The following is a 24,107-nucleotide window of genomic DNA, read 5'->3' on the forward strand; positions in this document are numbered from 1 at the left end:
CTTTTAATAATCAGATCCCTCTGATGCTGTGGAAGCTCTCTGTGGACCATGGCTTTTGCTGTAAGATGCGACTAAGAAAATGTCAGGAAAAGCCTACCAGAACAGCTGAACTTTATTTGGGGTTAATCAGAGGCACTTTAAATGATGGCAGGTGTGTACTGACTCCTATTTAACATGAGTTTAAATGTGATTGCTTAATTCTGAACACAGCCACATCCCCAGTTATAAGAGGGTGTGCACACTTATGCAACCACATTATTTTGTTTTTTTATTTTTACTCGCCCCCCTAAAAGATTTCAGTATGTTTTTCAGATGAGCTGTACAGGTTATAGGTCACATTAAAGGTGGAAAAAGTTCTGAAATGATTTATCTTGGTCTCATTTTTTTACATCACCAGAAACCTGGCATTTTAACAGGGGTGTGTAGACTTTTTATATCCACCGTATAAAGAAAAGAGCAGTGGGCCTAAAACAGAGCCTTGCGGAACACCAAACATTACCTTAGTATGTGTAGAGAAGTCACCATTTACATCTACAAACTGATAACGATTAGTCAAATAAGATCTGAGCCAGGAGAGGGCCATTCCCTTAACGCCTACAACATTTTCTAGTCTGTTGAGGAGAATAGCATGATCAATGGTATCAAAAGCTGCACTAAGATCAAGCAACACAAGCAAGGAGACACAACCCTGATCAGAGGCCAGTGGTAGGTCATTTACCACTTTAACCAGCGCTGTCTCTGTGCTATGATGTGCTACAACCTTTTCTAGGATCTTGGAGATAAAGGGGAGGTTTGATATTGACCTATAGTTAGATAGCTGACAGGTTTTTTAATCAGGGGTTTGATAACTGCTAGTTTAAAAGATTAGGTACACAGCCAGTGGTAAGGGAAGAATTGGTTATTTTTAGAAGAGGTTTGATTGTTTCTGGAATTATCTGTTTGAAGAAACATGTAGGTAAGGGATCTAGTATACAGGTAGATGATTTTGATGAAATTAGTGAAATTAGTTTGGTCTCTTGAAGGGGAGTAAAACATTCTAATTATTGGTCTGATATCATTATATTATTATCTAGAGGGTTAGTTATAAAACTGTTTGGTTTTAAATTAATAGTCTGAATTTTTTGCCTGATATTTTTAATTTTGCCATTGAAAAAATTCATGAAGTCATCACTGCTGTATACTGATTGCATGCATGTTTCTATTGTGGTTTTATTCCTAGGTAATTTTGCTACAGTATTACATAAGAATCTACGATTATTTTTGTTATCTTCAATTAGGGTGGTGAGATACATTGATCTAGCAGTGCTAAGAGCTTTTCTATAGCTCAGAAGGCTCTCCTTCCATGCTATTTGAAATACTACCAATTTAGACTCCATTTACCTTCTAATTTTTGAGTGGTCTGTTTTAAGGTGTGTGTGATCACTATACCAGGGTGCTAGCTTTTTCTCTCTAATTATTTTTCTTTTACATGGAGCTACCTTATCTAATGTGTAGCAGAAAGTTGATTCTAAGCATTCAGTTGCCTGGTCCAGTTCAGACGGTGATCAAATCTTGGTTGGTAACTCTGGGAGATTACTGATAAAACTCTGTGATCTGAGATAGCTTCAGACTGAACACCACATAGAGACTCCGACCAGTGTGGTTGTACACAGCCACCCATACTGATTACCTGAACACAAGAAAAAAATGGTTCTGGAAGAATCGTGGAAAATGCTAGAGATGGGAGTAATAGAGGAATCCCATGGTGAATGAAACAGCCCCATTGTGCTGTTATACAAGGCTGGAGGTGCAGTCCCTTTGTGGGGACTTCTGCAAGGTGAACAAGGTTTTGACATTTGATGCCTATCCCATGCCTCGTATTGATGAGCTCCTGGATTGGCTAGGCATGGCTCATTTTTATTCAACCCAGATTTAATCAAGGGGTATTGGCAGATTTTCTTGTCACCAATGTCCAAGGAAAAAAAATAACTTTCTCTACCCTCTTCGGTTTCAGGCTTTATATCTTCGGTTCAGGCTTTTCAGAGCCCTGGCTAAATTTTAAAGATTGATAGATTAGGTATTAAGGCCCCAAAGCACATATGCTGCTGCCTATTTAGATGATATAATAATCTATAGAAAAGATTGGGAGTGCCACAGGCAGCATGTGAGGGTGGTCCTAAAGGCAAACCTGGAAAAGTATGTGATTGGACGGGTGGTTGTAAGGTATCTGGGCTTCCACTTGGGTCTTGGGCAGGTGCATCCCCAAATTAATAAAACTGGTGTGACTGCAGCCTGCCTAAGACCCATGACCAAAAAGGAGGTGAGACAGTTCCTGGGGCTGGTTGGATATTATTACAGGTTTATCCCTAATTATTCAGACCTCCCTCTAGATTAGACTAATAATCTAGATCCGGTCCAGTGGTTGGAGCAGTGCCAGCGTGCCTTTATGAGTGTTAAAGAGGCTCTCTGTGGGGGCCCTCTTGCTTCACTCCCCTAACATTTCTCTCCCTTTTGTGTTGCAGACTGACCGATCAGACTGACCGATCTTCTTAGGCTCTATTGATAAACCTTTCCCAAATTGTCACTCTCAAATTTTCACTTTTCTCCCACTTGGGAAATTAACAGTATGACATCCATCACAAATTTGATATATTGTGACAAATATGGACTCCTAGTTGGAATTATAATAACAAAAAATCTTTATTGTGCACCAGTAAACAAGTCATCCATTCCTCATATTTTGCCTCATTATTGTTTACTAGAGTGAGATAACTCCATGCGTCTTTTTCTTTCTGCCATAGCAGAACAGACCTGTATCACATGCGTCTCCTCTTACTTGCAGTAGTGTAGCCAAAAATGAATTTCTTATTAATGTAAGATGTTAGCAATATGTAGGAAATTACACTTTATCTTATAAATGTGATCTGGAAGTCTTTTCCTCTTCCCTATTATAAATATCACTGTATAATAGTGAGATTATAAATAATTTATCTTCTAAAACTGTATACTATAGAGTCAAACAGTGCTGTTGTGTCAAGTGTGTTGAAAGGAGTTTGAGTATGAGCATCGGAGTTATTTCTGATTTTATTAGAGTTTTAACTTTATGTCTATCATATCAAAGTGAAGTAACCAAAGAAGAACATCCTGCTCACTGTGTATAAAAATCATTTCAGTGCAATTATTGCACAAAACTTTTTTTGATATTGAATAACATTTCGCACAATACTTGTGATTTAATGATGTTCATAAAAGGTATATATAGGCCTAATAACCTGTGCTGTGTATGTTAACCATCCAGGAATAAAGCATTTGGAACTGAAAAATATTTCAGGGAGGATTCAAACCCGAACTCTACCCCCGTAACTATTGTGTGACGGATTGATTTGCCCTAAACTGTTAATGCGTGCATTGTACAGATGGGGCAGCAGAATTGCTACCTTATCTGCAAATTATTTATGTGTGGCACAAATCAGGCAGGGAACAAGGATCTGGTATCCACAGTGCCAAGTGTCCAAAAATGATTTCTAAATTGGTCTTAAATAGTAAACTTAGAATTTAATACCTAACAGTTTAAAAACATATTTAAGATGTTTTAAGACATAAATTCTCTTATATAATTTGTATTATTGTGATTGTTGTGAATCCTGTCCTTTACTGTACAGAAGTCCATATGGATTTTTTTTTCCTTGTCATCTCATGATAACAAAGTTGTTGTTTTTTTTTTTTTTTTGAGAACAACAGTATTGCATTATCAATGCATTATTGAGTAGACATACTAAACATCAGGGAGCTCCATAACAGAAAGTAGCTGGTGCAGGGAATTACAGCCCTAAGGTTGTGGGGTCAATCTGAGCTCAAGGTGGCTGTGTGGCATCTGACTGTATTTTTCCAAATTTCCCCTTCGGGATAACTAAAGGACATCCATCCATCCATCCATGCATCCATCTATCTTGTCTTATGTTTGTCAGTGCTAGACCATTTCCAAATTAGTGTCAGGCACTTGAGAAGGTGACTCAAAAATCTGCAACTATATAGTAGTGAAAACTATAGTAATCCTGAATGGGTGGTCAGTTTCATTGTTACAGTAGATAGATAGATAGATAGATAGATAGATAGAAGGGGAAATTTGGGGAGAATGCCACACAATCACCCGAGTTCAGGATCAAACCCACAACCTTGTGCTGTAAGGCCGCAATTCTACTATTTTATCAGTTGCTTTCTGTTAAGCAGCTCTCTGATACACACACTCATTACAGTATAATAATACATTTCTTGAGATCACAAGAAAAAAAGAAATAACCCGTGGCCTAGCTGGACTTCCGTATTCTTGAGTTACATTGCACACACTGCTTTTTTTTTTTTTTTTTTTTTTTTTAAACAATGCCTAGAATTTCAACCATGCGCGATAAGGTCGTGTTGCGACACTCCACCTGCATGACGGTGCTAGAAACTGACCAATCAAGGTGCTAGAGTCGTTTCCGGTATCCAGGAAGTAGACCGCAAACTCGGCTCAGTGCTGGTTCGCTTTAGTCTTTAGCTTTAGCTTTCCTCACAGTGTTGGTGTCGTTTTAGTTTATACAAACTACAACATTTGAATGCAGCAGTCATGGACTGGAAAGAAGGCAGTGTGGTGAGTGAGTTTCCTTACTGTCAGTAGCTTCGTTTAAAATATTTTGTGTTTAGTATGTGAACTAATTTAGCTAGCTTACAGAGCTAGCTGATTTCTAATTCAGCCTTGTATCTATTAAGCTAGCCTGCCAACTTCTGCAGTTACTTTGCGATATAAACATTAATTTAACATTAAATTAACTTAATTATCAAAAGTAAAACACTCTAGGAAGTTAATAGAGTTTGAGCCTGTTAGACCGTATTGACAGCAGACAGCAAAAGTTGCTAATTATTTAGCTGTACTTTTAAAGTAAAATAAACAGTGCAGTATGCAGTATATAGTAAAAGTAAAATATAGAGTACAGTCATGTCAGTTTAAATTGAGACTAGGGGTTCCTTTAAAAATCCAGTTGACCCAGCTGGCTAAAAGAGCAGTAGCACAAGGGAAAGTTTTGTAGCACGTTTGAAGGCATGTTTTAGGAATATATATGTATGTGTGTGTGTGTGTGTGTGTGTGTGTATGTATGTATGTATATATATATATATATATATATATATATATATATATATATATATATATATATATATATAAACCCTATTAAACCCTATTAACTTCCTAGAGTGTTTTCTTCTGATAATTAAGTAGTGTCTGTTAAATTAATATTTATATCGCAAAGTAACTGCAGAAGTTGGCAGGCTAGCTAAATAGATACAAGGCTGAATTAGAAATCAGCTAGCTCTGATCTATATATACATATATATAGATCAGAAGAACATTGTCCTATTCTATGTCCAATTTCCATAGAGGAGACATTCTGTTAAAGACACCACCCTGAGGAACTAATATTGCTAAACTGGTATTTTTAGGAAGCATTGTTTTTAAATCGTTTTCTGTTGTGAGCTATTCTGTATATGATTTTAATAGACTGCAATTCTCCACCACCTTCAGAGGTCTTGTGGAGTCCATGATTCAATGGGTCAGAGCTGTTCTGGTGGCACAATATTAGGTGGAGGGAAATTTTATTATTTAGACTTTATTGTTTAAAATTTTATTGTTTACACTTCAGATGAATTTAGAATAGAATTACCCTGATACCCTTGATAAAACCCGCAGAAGAAATGTCACCACTTCGCATTACAACATTTCAGGGTACACAACACAGACAGTATACACCGATCAGCCATAACACTATATGACAGCCATAACACTATATGACACCATAAAACCAATGACAGGTGAATAACATTGATTATCTCATTACAGTGGCACCTCTCAAGGGGTGGGATATATTAGGCAGCAAATGAATAGTCAGTTCTTGAAACTATTGTGTTGGAAGCAGTAAAAATGGGCAAGCGTAAGGATCTGAGCGACTTTGACAAGGGCCAAATTGTGATGGTTAGACGACTGGGTCAGAGCATCTTTAAAACAGCAGGTCTTGTGGGGTGTTCCGGTATGCGGTGGTTAGTACCTACCAAAAGTAGTCCAAGGAAGGACAACTGGTGACCTTGTGACAGGGTCATGGCTGTCCAAGGTTCATTGATGCACTTGGGGAGTGAAGACTAGCCCGTCTGGTCCGATCCCACAGAAGAGCTACTGTAGCACATATTGCTGATATAGTGCCTGTCCTGGCTATGATAGAAAGGTGTCAGAACCAGAGCATGTGAGCAGATCGGAGTGGGGAGCTGAGCGCTGATAATTCCACCTGAGCCGAGAGCACCTTTCTTAAGATTCCACTCCGCTCGCTCAACCCAGAATACACTTTGCAATATCGTGGTTTAATAAGCAATAGATCTAAGGTTATGGAGTCCCAGCGGTCACCCCTTCATGGCAAAGGTATTCCCTAATGACAGTGGCCTCTTTCAGCAGGATAATGCGCCCTGACAGTTGTTCAGGTGTGGTTTGAGGAAAGAGTTTGACAAAGAGTTCAAAAAGAGTCTTTGCCTCCAAATTCCCCAGATCTCAATCTGGGATGTGCTGGACAAACTAGTCTGATCCATGGAGGCCCCAACTCACAACTTAAAGGACTTAACGGATCTGCTGCTAACGTCTTGGTGCCAGATACCACAGCACACCTTCAGAGGTCTTGTGGAGTCCATGATTCAATGGGTCAGAGCTGTTCTGGTGGCACAATATTAGGCAGGTGGTTTTAATGTTATGGCTGATCGGTTTATATGGGTGGATGTTCTAACAATGCTATAAAAAAGCAAAGGCATGTATTTAACCCTTTGTGCATCAGAATTGGAAAGTGGAAAAAAAAACACCAGATTTTTTAAATCGGCAGTACACAATAGGGCACAACAAATAAATACAAACCAAACAGCACTGTGTTTTATTGTTTATTGCAATAAACAATTGCAATAATCATTATTAAGAATAAACCTGGCTGTATTGTGCATGTATTTTAACTAACTAAACTAAAGCGCATAAAATTATAAAATCAAAAGATTTAACCTAGGCTCTCAAGCCAGTTGCAGTGTTATTTTTTTATACTGTTTTTAGTGATAGATTTTGTCTTTTGACAAAAATATCCTTTAAATTTTGTCAATATTTTATGTAATATTTATTCATTTTAATCAGTTTTACTCTGACAAAGAAAGGCTTTGAATATTAGTCAATGGCGTTTTAGTTGATGAGAAAATTAAACCAAAAATTCACACATTTTATATATTAAACATGTATCAACAAAAACGTGAAAACTGCCCTTGTAGTGAAAACCTGATTTTCTGAAATAATAACATTGCATTGAGTACACTATTGTAATACAATATTGTGAATTCTTTATGCTTTAGTTATTTATTGTCCATGTTTGAGTGCGTTTTTACGGAAAGAGCGTATTCACCAACGTGACTTACCATTCTACTTAGCGTGTTACTTAAGTTGAAGTTCACTTGTGCACTCGTGTCATTTTGTGCAGAAGCAAGTTGTAATATTACATTTATGTTATGTATATGTCTGAATAATCTCATATGTGTATAGGATGCGTTTGGATGAGTTTATTAACCGGCTAGTAAAGCGCTTCAGCTTACTGGTGTTCATTCACTGTTCAGCTTCAGCTCACACAGCTTAAGCAGGTTAATCCCTGACATTATTGACTATGACTGGATTATTTGAAACACTAGAACCATTCTTTCTAGATTTTTCTTCTTCAAAAAACATTGTTAGTGCATTGTTAATATCTTGAGTGTCATTTTTTCAACGTTATGTTTTAATTAAAATCGGTGCTGGTGCTTGCTACACATCTTAAATTTGAATGCACACAGTTTTTGCATTCAGATGTGCATTTTTATCTTAAATTCAACAAATATTTGAAGTTTGAATTTTAATTTGACATCCCTAGAGCAGACGAGAGGACAGAAGTAGTGAGAATGGGTAAAATGTTGGTAACATTCATTCTTGTGGAAACAATTGCACACGTAAACACAATGTGCAATATCAAGGTCAGCAAAAATGATTGAGGTCATGTCCATATATTGTACAATAAGTCAGTAACATAATTAACGTGACAGGCCTAGTATTAATTCACCTGTGCTTCATAGTGTTCCTACTAGTACAGCACATTTGTTTCTCTCACTGATTTTGGAAAACAAAACAGTCGCACTGAATGATTAAAAACAAGATGGCGCAACATTTGGACTGGGCTACAAAAGGATGCCAGAGAGTTTGTAAGAGACTGACCTGGTTGACAGGCTTTAAATACGTAAAATATTTTTCATGGTCATACTTGTAAGCAACAGGTGTGATAATAATCCCTCAAAAGTATATAATATTTAAAGGTTTTGTTAAAAGGGTGTTAGTATAAAATAGTATTAATTTACTTCTAATAATTTACTTTCTTCATTTTAAAGGAATAGAATTTTAAAGGAATTTGTGAAAAAATAAAATGGTTGTTTTTGCTTTTATTAGATTTTAGCTTTAAATCTATCGAAGTGAAGTTATCCACTATATAATGAATGAGACTTGAGTGTAAACTGTTTTTAGCAAGTGCAATCTTTAGGCTATCCATGTGGTACCATCCACAGCTATCTATAGAGTGTCCATGTGGTACAGTTCACAGCAATCTCACCGCAAACTTCAGGCTAGCCAGCATCAGCGATTCTCAGGTGAAGGAGGCTCCAAGCAGAAGTACAGCATCAGGATGGATCAGGCCATAAATACCATTTATACAGTTAAGATACTAGAATAAGTATGTATTTAAAATGTATGATTAAAAATCAAATATACAAAATAATTTAGAACTGTTATTATCCAAATTGCTTCTAATGTAAAATTCTTCAAGCTGAGGAAGTCCTGAAGGCCACACCTCCTGAGTCTGACAGTCATCTTTGTGTTGAGGAAGAAAGTGGCCTCATGATGGCTGCTTTTGCTACCTTTTTAGTATTTCATCAGAAAGTATTTAATCTGACCACAGTTAATTTGTATTAAATGTATTTCAGGCACTTTGGCAGTATTGTTTTTGATCATACCGAACCTATGATGAGTCAGTTTTGAATTAAAAGTTTTGTCTCTATGTTGAACAGTGGTTGATAGCTGATGGAATAAACAGTTGTTGGCAGTGATTTAGTCATTATTTTTCTCTGCAGTGTCACACTCACAGCCATGGTAATGATGGGCAAAGCAGTCATGGTACGCATGATGTACATGGTGGCCACTCACATGGCTTCATGCCCAGTTTCCAGTTCCTGCAGAGGAGTGAAGCCATGTTGGACACCACACAGCAGCCAAAGAAATACACTCACACTGATGACAGCAGCAGCTGGGACATCGTCAAAGCCACACAGTAAGCTCTGCACACTCATGGTTCTTAGTAAATATGAAAGGAATTAATAAGATGTGATTGAAGTGTACATTTTCAGCTTTAATTCAAGGGGTTTAACAAAAATATTGCATTAACCGTTTAGGAATTACAGCCATTTTTTTTTTTTCCCTCCATTTCCTCCAGGGGAAAGTTCCTCCATTTTCAGAGGCTCAAAAATAATTGGACAAACTAACATAATTATAAATATACTTGGATGCAAATCCTTTGCAGTCAATGACTACCTGAAGTAAATGAACAATTGAATGATAAGCAGTTTCATGGCAAGGTGTGGCCTGTTTCCTCATTATTTCATGGCAAATTAAGGAGATAAAAGGTCTGGAGTTGCTTCCAAGTGTTGAATTTGCATTTGGTAGCTGTTCATGGGGAAACTTAATATGCAGTCCAAATAGGTGTTACTGCGAGTGATGGAGGCCATCATTAGGCTGAAAAAAAAACAAAACAGACCTATCAGAGAGATAGCAGAAACTTTAGGAGGGCCAAATCAACAATTTGGTACATTCTTAAAAAGAAGGAATGCACCATTGAGCTCAGCAACACCAAAAGGCCTGGAAGACCACGGAAAACAACTAAAGTGGTTGATAACGTAATACAACCCCAAATCAGGAAGAGTTGGGACAGTATAGAAAACACAAATAAAAAAAGAAAGTAGTGATTTCTAAGTTTACTTTGACTTGTATTTCATTGCAGACAATATGAACACAAAATATTTCATGTTTTGTCTGGTCAACTTAATTTCATTTGTAAATATACATCCTTTCCTGTCATTCAGACCTGCAACACATTCCAAAAAAGGTTGGGACAGGAGCAATTTAGGGCTAGTAATCAGGTAAATTGGTTAAATAATGATGTGATTTGAAACAGGTGATGTCAACAGGTGATTGTAATTATGATTTGGTACAAAAGCAGCATCCAAGAAAGGTCTAGTCCTTTAGGAGCAAAGATGGGCCGAGGATCGCCAGTTTGCCAACAAATACGTGAGAAAATTATTGAAATGTTTAAAAACAATGTTCCTCAAAGAAAGATAGGAAGACATTTGCTTATTTCACCTTCAACAGTGCATAACATAATTAAAAGATTCAAGGAATGTGGAGAAATTTCAGTGCGTAAAGGACAAGGGCGCAAGCCTAAGCTGAACAACCGTGCTCTCCGATCCCTCAGGCGGAACTGCATCAAGAATCGTCATTCATCTATAAGCAATATCACCACATGGGCTCAGGACTACTGTGGCAAACCTTTGTCAAGTACCACAATACGTAGTTACATCCACAAATGCCAGTTAAAACTATGCTGTGCCAAAAGGAAGCCCTATGTAAACAGTGTCCAGAAGCGCCGTCGACTTGTCTGGGCTCGGAGGCATCTGGGATGGACCATCACACAGTGGAAACGTGTACTGTGGTCAGCTGAATCAGTATTTCAGGTATTTTTTGGACCAAAGAAGAAAAGGATCATCCAGACTGTTACCAGCAACAAGTCCAAAAGCCAGGGTCTGTCATGGTATGGGGTTGTGTCAGTGCCCTTGGTAAAGGTAACTTGCACTTCTGTGATGGCACCATTAATGCTGAAAAGTACATAGAGATTTTGGAGCACAATATGCTGCTTTCAAGAAGACATCTTTTCCAGGGACGTTCATGCATATTTCAACAAGATAATGCAAAACCACATTCTGCACACATTACAAAGTCCTGGCTGCAGAGGAAGAGGATACAGGTACTTGACTGGCCTGCCTGCAGTCCCGACCTGTCTCCAATAGAGAATGTGTGGCGCATTTTGAAGCGCAAAATGCGACAACGAAGACCCCATACTGTTGCCCACCTTAAGACTTGTTTGCAGCAAGAATGGGACAAAATTACACCTGAAACACTTCTTCACTTGGTGTCTTCAGTCCCTAAACGTCTTTTAAGTGTTGTGAAAAGGAATGACAACATTACAAAGTGGTAAATGCTTTACTGTTGCAACTTTTTTTGAAATGTGTTGCAAGAACCAAAATAGAAATTTTGTTTTTTTGAAGAAAAAACAATAAAAATCATGAGGAACACATTAAATAATGTGCTGTTGTATTGTCTGCAATGAAATACAAGTCAAAGTAAATTTAGAAATCACTACTTTCTTTTTTTATTTGTGTTTTCCATACTGTCCCAACTTTTTATGATTTGGGGTTGTACTTTCCTTGGTGAAGAAAAACCCTTTCACAACATCTTGCCAAGTCAAGAACCCTCTTGGGAAAGTAGGTGTATCATTTTCAAAGTCTACAATCAAGAGACACCTTCATGAATGTAAATACAGACAGGTTACCTCAAGATGCAAACCACTCAAGAACAGGAAAGCCAGATTAGACTTTGCTAGAAAACTTTGGAAAAAGCCTGTCCAGTTCTGGAACAAGTTTTGTTGGACAGATGAAACCAAGAATAACTTGTACCAGCATGATGGGAAGAGAAGAGTATGGAGAAAGTAAGGCGCTCATGATCCAAAGCATACCACATCATCTATCAAACACGGTGGAGGAAGTGTTATGGCATGGGTATGTATGGCTGCCACTGGACCTGGATCACTGGTGTTTATTGATGATATGACTTCTGATAGACGCAGCAGGATTTATTCTGAAGTGAATAGAGATATTCATTCTGCTCAGATTCAGTCAAATACTGCACTGGCGAACTCAGGAAGACCAACAGGTCCTGGAAGACCACGGAAGACAACTAAATTGGGTGATCTCAGAATTCTTTCATTGGTGAAGAAAAACCCCTTCACAACACCTTGCCAAGTCAAGAGCGTGCTTAAATGGTGGGCTTAGATTCAGTCAAATGCTGCAAAACTGATAGGACGACACTTCACAGTACAGATAGATAATGACCCGACCCAAACATACCGTGAAAGCAACCCAAGAGCTTCTTAAGGCAAAGAAATGGAATGTTTTTAAATGGCCGAGTCAGTCACCTGACCTCAACCCAATAGAGCTGCTTTTCACTTACTGAAGGCAAAACTGAAGGCAGAAAGACCCACAAACAAACAACAACCAAAGGTAGCTACAGTAAAGGCCTGGCAAATCATCTCAAGTGAGGAAACTCGGCATTTGGTGATGTCCATATGCTCCAGACTTCAGGTAGTCATTGACTGCAAAGGATTTGCATCCAAGTATATTTATAAATATGTTAGTTTGTCCAATTATTTTTGAGCTTGTGAAAATGGAGGAACTCTGTAAAAATGGCTGTAATTCCTAAACGGTTAATGCAATATTTTTGTTAAACCCCTTGAATTAAAGCTGAAAGTCTACAATTCAATCACATCTTGACGCTTAATTTCATACCAATTGTGGTGGTGTTCAGTGGCAAAATTACGAAAATACATCACTGTCTAAATACTTATGGACCTGACTGTATGTGGACACCTGACCGTCACACCCATATGTGCTTGCTGAACGTCCCATTCCAGATTTAGTCACTCCTTTGCTGTTATAATAAGCTCCACTCTTCTGAGAAGCTTTCCACTAGATGTTGGAGCGTGGCTGTGGGGATTTGTGTTCATTCAGCTACAAGAGCATTAGTGAGGTCAGGCGCTGATGTTGGGATGTCGAGGAGGTCTGAAGGTGTTCAGTGGGGTTGAGGTCAGGGCTCTGTGCAGGACACTCGAGTTCTTCCACTCCAACCTTCACACACCATGTCTTCATGGAGCTCGCTTTGTGCACAGGGGCATTGTCATGCTGGAACAGGTTTGAGTCTCTTAGTTCCAGTGAAGGGAAACTGTAAAGCTACAGCATACAAAGATGTTCGTGAATGAATGAATTGTGTGCTTCCAATATTGTGGCAACAGTTTGGGAAAGAACCACATATGGGTCAGGTGTCCACAGACTTTTGGCCATATAGTGTAAGTTAATTAATAATAATGTTAGTCTTTGCAGTTATAATGTTACTGAAGCCTACAAATGGCCTACAAAGCCTAAAATGAACCTTTTAAAAAAAACATTTTTATTATGGTTTGTGAGCACTCACAAGCATTGTATGGGTGCAGTTTAGCAACATTTGCCAAACAAATAAATGTAAATGATTGTAGGTGTGATATTTGGATTTACATAATTCATTTAAATAATCACTTATGCCACATATACCAGCAGGTTGAACTTTGTACCTTTCCCACAATGGGTGATTTGCACATTCGGTTGTGTTCCTTCCCCATAATATGGTGTTGTTTATTTCTATTTGTATTTTTGAATGTTTTGGAGAATGCTAAACAATTCATTCATTCTTCTTCAGTAGCCGCTTTATCCTGGTCAAAGCTGTGGTGCATCTGTAGCCTAGTTTTGGGTACACTGGGAGTGAGGCAGGAATACACCCTGGATGCCAGTCTATTGCAGGGCATCATACACACACACACACACACACACACACATCCACATCCACATGCTCAGTAACTCAAGCTCAGTATCAAATCAAGGAACCCAGGAGCTACTCACTGCTCCACACAGTCAACCACTATGCTCACACACTAGGAATTCAGTGCACACTAAAAAAGAGCTAAATATTTTTTGTTGTTTTGCAGGTTTGGTGCGTTCGATCGGTGTAAAGAGCTGGTCGAAGCGGGTTATGATGTTCGACAGCCTGATAAAGAAAATGTCACTTTACTGCACTGGGCAGCCATTAATAACAGAGCAGATCTCATCAAGTATGATTTCACCAGTCTATTTCATTTTAATAAGTTCTGTTTTAATGATTTCCTTCATTTTGAAGGGTAAAGTTCATGGATGAACTTTTGTGTTGGCTTGACAACCTACTAAACATGCTAAAGAAGCTGATTAAATGGTACTACAATGTTTCATTGTTATTGGCTTTAAAATGTTAAATTTTTAAATGGTTAAAAATTGAAAGTGTTAAAAGATTATAATGTTAATAGGTTAAAGATTATAAAAGTACTAAAATAATAAAAGTTTATGAAAGTTTATAACATTTAAAATTTAAAAGTTTAATGCAATATATTAAATATATTTTTGTATTTTTGTTTGGTTGTGTAGTTTTGTAATTTTTGTTTAATTCTAGCTGATTACAGGGCTGTACGCTCAATATTTTGAGTGGTAGCACTGGTGCTAACAGGTTTCAGGCCTCACCCATTTAGGTTCAAAAGGTTCAGTAGCACAAAGGAAAGTTTTGTAGCACAGAGGAAAACATGTTTAAAAACATTTTATTATTCAAAAATTGTCTATACAAAAATGTTGGTTCACATATTCATATCTGAGAATTTAGAAACTACTAATAAATAAAAGAAATTTGCCAAAAAATAAGATCAAAGCAGCTTAGACTCATACTAAATTATTGAAACAAAAACCAAAATGGTTACATACACAATTGCACATTCTGTCATTGGCTATGTTTACACGTGGCTTAATAATATTGGATCTGTGTGTTACAGGTATTATATATCTAAAGGTGCAGTTGTGGATCAGTTGGGTGGAGATTTAAACTCTACACCACTCCACTGGGCCATAAGGTAAATTATATACATGCACATGTATGGCTTTACCTATTTATCACTTAATAAATGCAATACAGGTTAAGTACAATTACAGTAAATAAATATAGCCCTAAGCAGTGGTCTTCGGGCTCCAAGCAACAAATAGCACCCCTGGACTTAACGTACATGGTAACGTATTAAATTTGTGATGTGAAATGCCTGCTGAAAGTTGATTGGCTGACAGTGGCCATGTTTTTGAAGTAGCCTAATGATCATAAGAAATGCACTTAAAGAATAGTACAGAGATGCAGTACACCAAATTCCAGTTCAGCTGCAACACTATATGGCCAAAAGTATGTAGGCACCTGACTATGACACACATGTTCTTGTTGAGCATCCTGTTCCAAAGGCATGACCTTAATATGGAGTTGGTCTCCCCTTTGCTGCTAGAAAAGCCTCCACTCTTACGGGAATGACTTCCACTATATTTTGGAATGTTGCTGTAGCGATTTGCGACACAAGAGCATTAGTGAGGTCAGGTACTGATCTCAGGTGAGGAGGCCTGGCATACAGTAAGCATTTCAGTTCATCCCAGAGGTGTTTAGTGGGGTTGAGATCAGGGCTCTGTGCAGGGCTCTTCCACCCCAATCTTTGCAAACCATGTCTTTATAGAGCTTGCTTTGTGCACAGGTACATTGTCTTGCTGGAACAGGTTTGGGCTTAATTGGCATAAGTTACAGTGAAGGGAAATTGCAATGCTACAGCATTACAAAGATATGTTAGATAATTGTTTGCCTCTAACTTTGTGGCAACAGTTTGGGAAAGGCCCACATATGGAGGTCATGATCAGGCATCCACATACTTTTGGCCATATAGTGTATATGTGAGATGATTAATGTCAATATGTAAAAGCGTTGCTGACATGCCCACATGACTTAGCCATGAAATTCATTTGCAGGTTGTGAACAAATTTTCACACATCAAAAATCCTAGAAACAAGTTTTTTTTAGACTGATCTCACAATGCTATGATCAAAATTTCATCATGATTGGACAAAATTTGTAGGAAAAGAAGCAAAAAAACAATTTTTATTCAGTTTCAAAATGGCCAACTTCCTGTTTGACAAATTCCAAATCTGTTGCATGACAAAGGAAATTAAGAGAAAAAAAGTATATTTTTTTATGTTGAGCAGTTCAAAAGTCATGTGCAGATTTATGAATTTGTAAATTATAGTGCCACCTATAAGTTAGACATAACTTATTGGAGTCCCTTAGGATGAGGTCCTGAGTTATCTACAAAGTTTGGTCAGAATATGGTCACACCTTTGCTGAGATATGCCTTCACTTCCTGTTTGGTGACTTTACCATCAGATTCGTTTGTGTTATGAACGAACTGTCCTGTATATCAAAAATCAGAGAAACAACTGTTTTTCAGGTTGGTCTCACAATGCTCTGATTTGGTGATATTTGAACAAAATTTGCAGGAGAAGAAGTGAAAAAACCGTTTCTGGAAAAAAAAATCCAATATGGTGGAAATTAACATTATGGTCTCCGTTGAGCTCAGCTTGACCCAAAGAATCAGAGGAAAGTGGAATTGCGTTTCTACGACATTGTGTTTGCAGTTATCATTGTAAACATATGTCCAAATTGGCCTTGACTGGTGTACACCATAATACTGTGAAGGTAGCTGAGACTGTTCTCTAGCACTTTGCCAAATTTCATTAAAAGCCTATGAAGTGTTCTGTTGTCTGCCGTAGACCCCCTTGTGAAAGTATAATAATAATAATAATAATAGTAATAATAATAATAATAATAATAATAATAATAGGAAGAAGATAACCTTCAATACTTGGCCCCTAATAATAATGTGTCAGTGACAGGAAAAGTAGTTACTGTACATTACTCAGAAGTAAATCTATAGCATGAAGCATGTGTTGGTTTTGATGCTTTTATAACAAAAACCCTCTCTTCATTGCTTTCTTTTTTGCATACGCTTCAGTTCTGTTTGTTGCATTCTCTATTTTTATCCACAGCCAAATAGTATGTAATTATTCATGTAAAATAACAATTTTTAGTTACATTATCCATAATTAATTGTCATATAGCTGGATTACGAGTTCTAAAGCAGCTATGATGTGAACAATTATCTAAGAGCGCTTCAATTGGTGAAATGTCCTGAAAGAAAACAGAGTCCACTTGTATTGTGGACACCAAAATACTGCAGGCTTTGCAGCTAGGTCCCTTTCAGGTCCACTTTAACAGGATTGAGTGTGATTCATTTAAAAAGAACTAAGGTTGAGGCTAATGTTTACGTACACCTAGGGTAAAGACATTCAGACTCAGTTTTTCACAACTCCACACATTTCTTGTTACCATATGTTTCTTTTAGAAAAGAAACACTAGAAAGTTGGGTATCTACTTTTCATTTCAGAGGTAATTTTAAAACAAGCCATTAGAGACAGATTTATTTCATAATTATGAGTTAATGGAAGTGCACCTGGCCTACATTTAGACACAGTGCCTTTTTGCCCTTGATACCATGGGAAAATCCAAACAACTCAGCCCAGACCTCAGGAAAAAAAATTGTGGGCCTCCACAAGTCCAGTTCCTTTTTAGGAACAATTTCCAAACATCTGAAGGTACCAGGAGCATCTGTACAAACAACTGCATGCACATATAAAACTCTTGGGACAACAAGGACACTGCACTGTTCAGGAAATAAACGTACATTAACTTTGAAGGACCAACAAACTTTGGTTTTGAAAACAACAAAGGAGCTGGTAAAGGAGTTGGAGGCATCAGGTACCAAATATGTACACTTACCATTAAGACAGTCATACTCATGGCGTGAAAGGCTGTCTTGCAAGGAAGAAGCCTTTACTCTAAGACTGGCATAAAAAAGCCAAGCTGAAGTTGGCAGGAGAACACCAGCCGGAAGTGTAACTGTTCTCTGGTCAAATTGAACGAAAATTGAACTCTTTGGACAAAATGATCAGCAATATGCATGAAAGAAAATGGGTGAGACTTTTTATGTGAAAAACACCATCCCAAGTGTGAAACATGGGAGTGGCAGCATCATGTTGTGGGGGAGTTTTGCTGGAAAAGGGACTCATGCACTTCATAAAAAATAGATATCATCGTGAGGATGGAGGATTATCTAGAAATACTGAAGCATCACCTTAATACATCATCCATAGTGTTAAAACTTGGTCGCAACTGAGTCTTCCAGCAGGACAGTGATCCTAAGCACACCTCCATAATTGTAACAAAATGGCTTAAGGATTAGGAAAACAAAGTAAAAATAAAAGGATGGCCATCACAAGGCCCTGACCTGAATCCCGTAAAACATTTGTGGATTGAACCAAAAAAGCATGTCTGAGCATGGAGGCCCAAAAACCTGGATGAGTTACACCAGTTCTGTCAGGAGCAATGGTTAAAAATTCTGGCAAAGTATGCATTTGATTCACGAAAATTTCTAGCTGCAAAAAGCATTTGATTCACATTCAGTAATTAAAGGCAATGGCAGCAAATACTAACAAAGTGTATGCAAACTTTGACCCACTGAAAATCTGAAATAGATCTGTCTTTGCTATTATTTTAAAATGACGTTTAGCTGTGTTTCAGATGTATATTATGTTGTGCACTATTAATATGCAGATGATGTGCTACAGAATTCAGGAAATAGCGTATCAAACATGGATCCTTTTAGAATATAATAAGGACTTTTTTGCAGTCCTACAAATGTGTAGGATTGGACTTTCTTGTTTATGTAATATAATTTTGTGTTGGTAAAATGTGAAGTTTTCACATTGTTGTTTTGTTTGTCCTGATTTTAACTATGTGCACTGGTGTCACATTTGGGCTGCATTTTTCAGGCTTGCACCCTTTGTAAGCTGTGTCAGGGGTTGGCTCCAAATCCACCACAATGCTTTCCAGCATAAAATGGTTACTGAAGATGAATGAATGGTTGTTATATACACATAATATAGAAATTAATTGAAAATCTGATTGCTGTGTCATATAGGCCGGTCACGATAACTGCTATTGTTGGATGATATATTGTCCCAGAAATAATTGCGATAAACATTATTGTCATTTTAAGACCATTTTACGCCACTGGTATAATGAGAATATAATAGCATAATAATGCAAATACACCCTTTCCAAAGAGCAAACCTTTAATTCTTAAGAATATTCAGATAACGTAATTGGAAAGTCAAAAAAAACCACCAAATCAACAGTCCACAATAAATCAACAGTCCACAATAAATCAACAGTCCACAATAGGGTGCAACGAATAAATACAAACCAAACAGCACTGTGTTATACTGTTTATTGTTTATTGCAAAGAACAAACCTGGCTGTTAACAAACTGCATTTTTTTTTAAACTAAAGTGCATAAAATTATAAAATTATAAAATCAAAAGATTTAACCTAGGCTCTCAAGCCAGTTGCAGTGTTATTTTTCATACTGTTTTTAGTGATAGATTTTGTCTTTTGACAAAAATATCCTTTAAATTTAGTCAATATGTTATGTAATATTTATTCATTTTAATCAGTTTTACTCTGACAAAGAAAGGCTTTGAATATTAGTCAATGGCGTTTTAGTTGACGAGAAAATTAAACCAAAAATTCACACATTTTATATATTAAACATGTATCAACAAAAACGTGAAAACTGCCCTTGTAGTGAAAACCTGATTTTCTGAAATAATAACATTGCATTGAGTACACTATTGTAATACAATATTGTGAATTCTTTATGCTTTAGTTATTTATTGTCCATGTTTGAGTGCGTTTTTACGGAAAGAGCGTATTCACCAACGTGACTTACCATTCTACTTAGCGTGTTACTTAAGTTGAAGTTCACTTGTGCACTCGTGTCATTTTGTGCAGAAGCAAGTTGTAATATTACATTTATGTTATGTATATGTCTGAATAATCTCATATGTGTATAGGATGCGTTTGGATGAGTTTATTAACCGGCTAGTAAAGCGCTTCAGCTTACTGGTGTTCATTCACTGTTCAGCTTCAGCTCACACAGCTTAAGCAGGTTAATCCCTGACATTATTGACTATGACTGGATTATTTGAAACACTAGAACCATTCTTTCTAGATTTTTCTTCTTCAAAAAACATTGTTAGTGCATTGTTAATATCTTGAGTGTCATTTTTTCAACGTTATGTTTTAATTAAAATCGGTGCTGGTGCTTGCTACACATCTTAAATTTGAATGCACACAGTTTTTGCATTCAGATGTGCATTTTTATCTTAAATTCAACAAATATTTGAAGTTTGAATTTTAATTTGACATCCCTAGAGCAGACGAGAGGACAGAAGTAGTGAGAATGGGTAAAATGTTGGTAACATTCATTCTTGTGGAAACAATTGCACACGTAAACACAATGTGCAATATCAAGGTCAGCAAAAATGATTGAGGTCATGTCCATATATTGTACAATAAGTCAGTAACATAATTAACGTGACAGGCCTAGTATTACACGTAATACACAACTCAAATCATAACAGTGACAAACAACATATTGTGTTCTTATTTATACTTGTTTTAGAAAATGGTTACTGCATTGAAAATGTTACTTTTTCAGGATTTTTTTTTATTTTAATTACAAAGCATGGCCCAGACTTGATCAGTTGCTGTTTAGACTGTTTAAAACAGCAGTAAGCCTACTGCTGGAGCAGTTGCTACTGTGCTTCATAGTTCAGTCTAGTTATCTGATGTGTGGTGCTGTTTTCTCAGGCAGGGTCACTTGCAGATGGTGATCCAGCTGATGCGTTACGGTGCTGATCCATCTCTTGTGGATGGAGAGGGATACGGTGGCCTCCATCTCGCTGTGCTTTTCCAGCACATGCCTATAGCAGCATATCTGATAGCCAAGGGTCAGGTGAGAGACACATACTTCCCCACTAAGCTGGAGCTGGTATGTAATCTGGAACTAATTATGGAGTTTCCACCACAAATATAATTAACTCTCAGACAGCACAATATGCTCAACATTTTCCACAACTACTGTTTATTTGAAGAGCCGAGATAAAATCAAAAGAAGACCAAAAGCACAAAAGACATACACACAAATGGCAGTTAACACCTGCAGCAACTGCTTGGTGGGACTCTGGGAACATCACTGCAGTTCTAGAAAGTATCCTAGAACTGCAGTGATGTTCCCAGCATCCCACCAAGCTTTTTTAATTGTATAGAGCGATGTGCTTGTTTCAATATGTGTGTTTTCCTTTCAGATGATATCTCTGGTTTCTGTTTACATGGTCTTTGCACAGTACATGTAGACACACACTGTTGAATATATATTTTGTGCCCAGCATTGCACTAAATTCTTCTGATCAGTTATAATGAGTCATGCAAATTAAACTACAGTTGATGTGAGCAGTGAGGTCAGTACCACAGTGAGGATCAGAATGTGCATAACAGTGATGAATCAGTCACCAGTTACTACTTTTACAAAAAGATTATATGTATCCCTGTATCATTCCTCATGGTAAGTATTGAACATTTTGTTTGTTTGTTTACAGGAAGTGGATGCTCCAGATGCAAACGGACAGACCTCACTGATGCTGGCTGCTCAGAAAATTATTGGGTAACATTATTTGCTTTTTATTATTTAGTATCTGCTGATTTGAGCATGACTAATGAATGGAAAGTCTCCAAGTGCAATGTGGTATGCTCAGCAAACTCATTAAACACCAAGAACAGTTTACAAAGAAACAGAAAAAAGAAAACGCAGAGTGATTGCATAACTTGCATAAGCAAGTTCTCAAGTGTTGCAAAGAGGTTGTTAGGGTTTTGCTAGGTGGTTGCTGTGGGCTACAAAAGCATCAGGTTCTGCCCCTGTCAGCCAAAAAACAGGAATCTGTTTTTGCTTTTATCCTACTCTTATCTTACTGATCATCAAGTATTTATCAACTGATATTAAAACTTTATTCAGAATGCAGCCACTCAGACAGACATTTAAAAACACAGTAAATTTAAATTTTTAAATGAATCACAGATACTGATCCTACCTGCTGTGTTGTGTGTTTTGCTTGTGACAGTCCAGAACCGACAAACTTCTTGCTGCGGTGTAACGCATCAGTGAATGCAGTAGATAAGGTGAACAGGAACTCACCACTGCACTGTGCCGTGCTTGCTGGTAATGTTGATGCTGCACACATCCTGCTGGATTCTGGAGCCAGTGTGGAGCTACAGAACGCCAGTGTGAGAAAATCTATGATTCATATTACAGTTAAATACTAATGTTAAATAGGTAATTCACCCCAAATATTTATATGAGACAAATAACACTATAAATAAAGTTTATGGACACCATGCCTGTGTAATATTATCCGTATAGTAGACTCATGACCAGAGATGTTACCAGTTCCAATGATTTCTTTAGTTGTTGCTTAGGGTTCTTTTTTACTTCATTGAGAATTCTGTGATGTACCCTGAGTCATCTTGGCTGGATGGCCACTTCTAGGGAGAGTAGCCAGAGTACTAAATCGTCTCCATTTATAGACAGTTTGTCTAATAGTGTACAGACCAATGTCTAAGCTCTTTCAGATAACTTTGTTACCCTTTCCAGCTTTATGCAACTCAACAATTCTTGATCGTAGGTCTTCTGAGATCTCTTATATATGAGGCATGATTCACATCAGCAGATGCTTCTTGTGAATAGCAAACTAAGAATGTTTGATTGCTTTTTATTTGTCAACGTAGCTCTAACCCACACCCTCAATCTTGTCTCATTAATTGGAAGCCAGGTTTACCAACTTCCAGCTGTAATTAGCTTTTTTTGAAGTCATTAGCCTAGGGTTTCACTTTTTTTTTTCCAACCTATACTGTGAATGTTTGAATGATATATTCAATATGTGCAAGAACAATACAATAATTTGTGTGTTGTTAGTCAGCAAGTGGAATGCATTCTCAGTTGGATTCAAGTCAGGTGGTTAACTTGGTCATTACAGAATATTCCACTTCTTTTCCTTAAAAGTCTTTAAGGCTTCTTTCAAAGTATGCTTTGGGTCATTGTCTAACTGCACTGTATGTGCACAATATGGATAAAAGTATGTGGACACATGACCATCAAACTCATATGTGGTTCTTTCTCCAAACTTTTGTCACAAAGTTGGAAGCACACAATTGTATAGGATGTCTTTGTATGCTGTAGCATTAAGACTACTTCAGTGGAACTAAAGGGCCCCAACCTGTTCTGGCGTGACAATGCAATGTCCATAAAAATATGATTTGCCAAGGTTGGAGTGGAAAAACGTGAGTGGCCTGCACAGAGCTTGTGGCTGAATGAGCACAAATCCCCACAGCCACGCTCCAGAATCTATTGGAAAGCCTTCCCCAAATAGTAGGGGGGACTAAATCTGGACTGGGATGTTCAGCAAGCACATATGGGTGTGATGGTCAGATGTCCACAAACTTTTGGACATGTAGCATATTTATGGATCTCACTGTAAGAATTTAACCGTTTTGCTAGAACACTTTAAGCTCACTTGAGCTCAGCTCCATCCCATTTTTGTTGATTGTACTTAAGATGTTTCTACATAATGTGTGTGTGTGTGTGTGTGTGTGTGTGTGTGTGTGTGTGTGTGTGTGTGTGTGTGTAGGGTCACACACCAATAGACTTGGCCCACCAGGTGCACAGTCCTCTGCTGATACATATGCTGAATGTGGTGAAAAATGAACGCAAAAAATCAAACACGCGTTGCTTGAGATTCTTTACCAATTACCAGGTATGCATACACACATGCAATCTATGAGATTCATGGGAATATTTGTTTTTCGTGGGAATTATGTGTTTCGTGGGAATATTTAATAGTGTATTTAAGCTGCTCATTTATTTGTGTGTTTGTGTGCATGTGACTGTGTCTCGCAGGCCTTTCTGCAGAGTGTCTTCAGTGTGTGTGTGTTGTGGGCTGTGGGAGCCATACTAGACCTAAGTTCTGAGTCATGGCTGCTAAAAGGGGTTCTATTGGCATGTGTGCTCGCTATGATCAACCTCACCTGCAGGTACACACACACTCAGTTGCAGATACCTGTATCTATTTTAAAATGCACAAACCAATTCCACTTGTGTGGCATACACATTGTAATGGTAGCTAGCGTATTTAATTGCAGACTAACATAAGCTAGGTAGCTTTAGCAAAAGTAATTTCAACTTGGCACATGAATATGGCAGCTTCATGACCAGCATGTTATTATTTATTCAGCTACTTATTCTGCAGCTCATGAAACATTAGGTTAA

General features: G+C 37.5%; 1 protein-coding gene across 1 annotated transcript in view; it reads left to right on the forward strand.

Moving 5' to 3' along the window:
- The first annotated feature begins 4,430 nt into the window (after nt 1-4,430).
- zdhhc13 (zinc finger DHHC-type palmitoyltransferase 13) overlaps nt 4,431-24,107 on the forward strand; it is a 33,793-nt gene continuing 14,116 nt past the window's right edge. The window contains exons 1-9 of the mRNA XM_026947229.3: nt 4,431-4,609; nt 9,169-9,365; nt 13,938-14,060; nt 14,802-14,879; nt 20,600-20,744; nt 21,388-21,452; nt 21,907-22,069; nt 23,470-23,595; nt 23,739-23,872. Coding sequence (XP_026803030.3) covers nt 4,586-4,609; nt 9,169-9,365; nt 13,938-14,060; nt 14,802-14,879; nt 20,600-20,744; nt 21,388-21,452; nt 21,907-22,069; nt 23,470-23,595; nt 23,739-23,872 — 1,055 coding nt within the window. The 5' untranslated portion in view covers nt 4,431-4,585. The remainder of the gene's footprint in view (nt 4,610-9,168; nt 9,366-13,937; nt 14,061-14,801; nt 14,880-20,599; nt 20,745-21,387; nt 21,453-21,906; nt 22,070-23,469; nt 23,596-23,738; nt 23,873-24,107) is intronic.

The sequence above is a fragment of the Pangasianodon hypophthalmus genome, chromosome 11 (assembly GCF_027358585.1).
Source record: "Pangasianodon hypophthalmus isolate fPanHyp1 chromosome 11, fPanHyp1.pri, whole genome shotgun sequence".
In the NCBI taxonomy this organism is placed as follows: Eukaryota; Metazoa; Chordata; class Actinopteri; order Siluriformes; family Pangasiidae; genus Pangasianodon; species Pangasianodon hypophthalmus.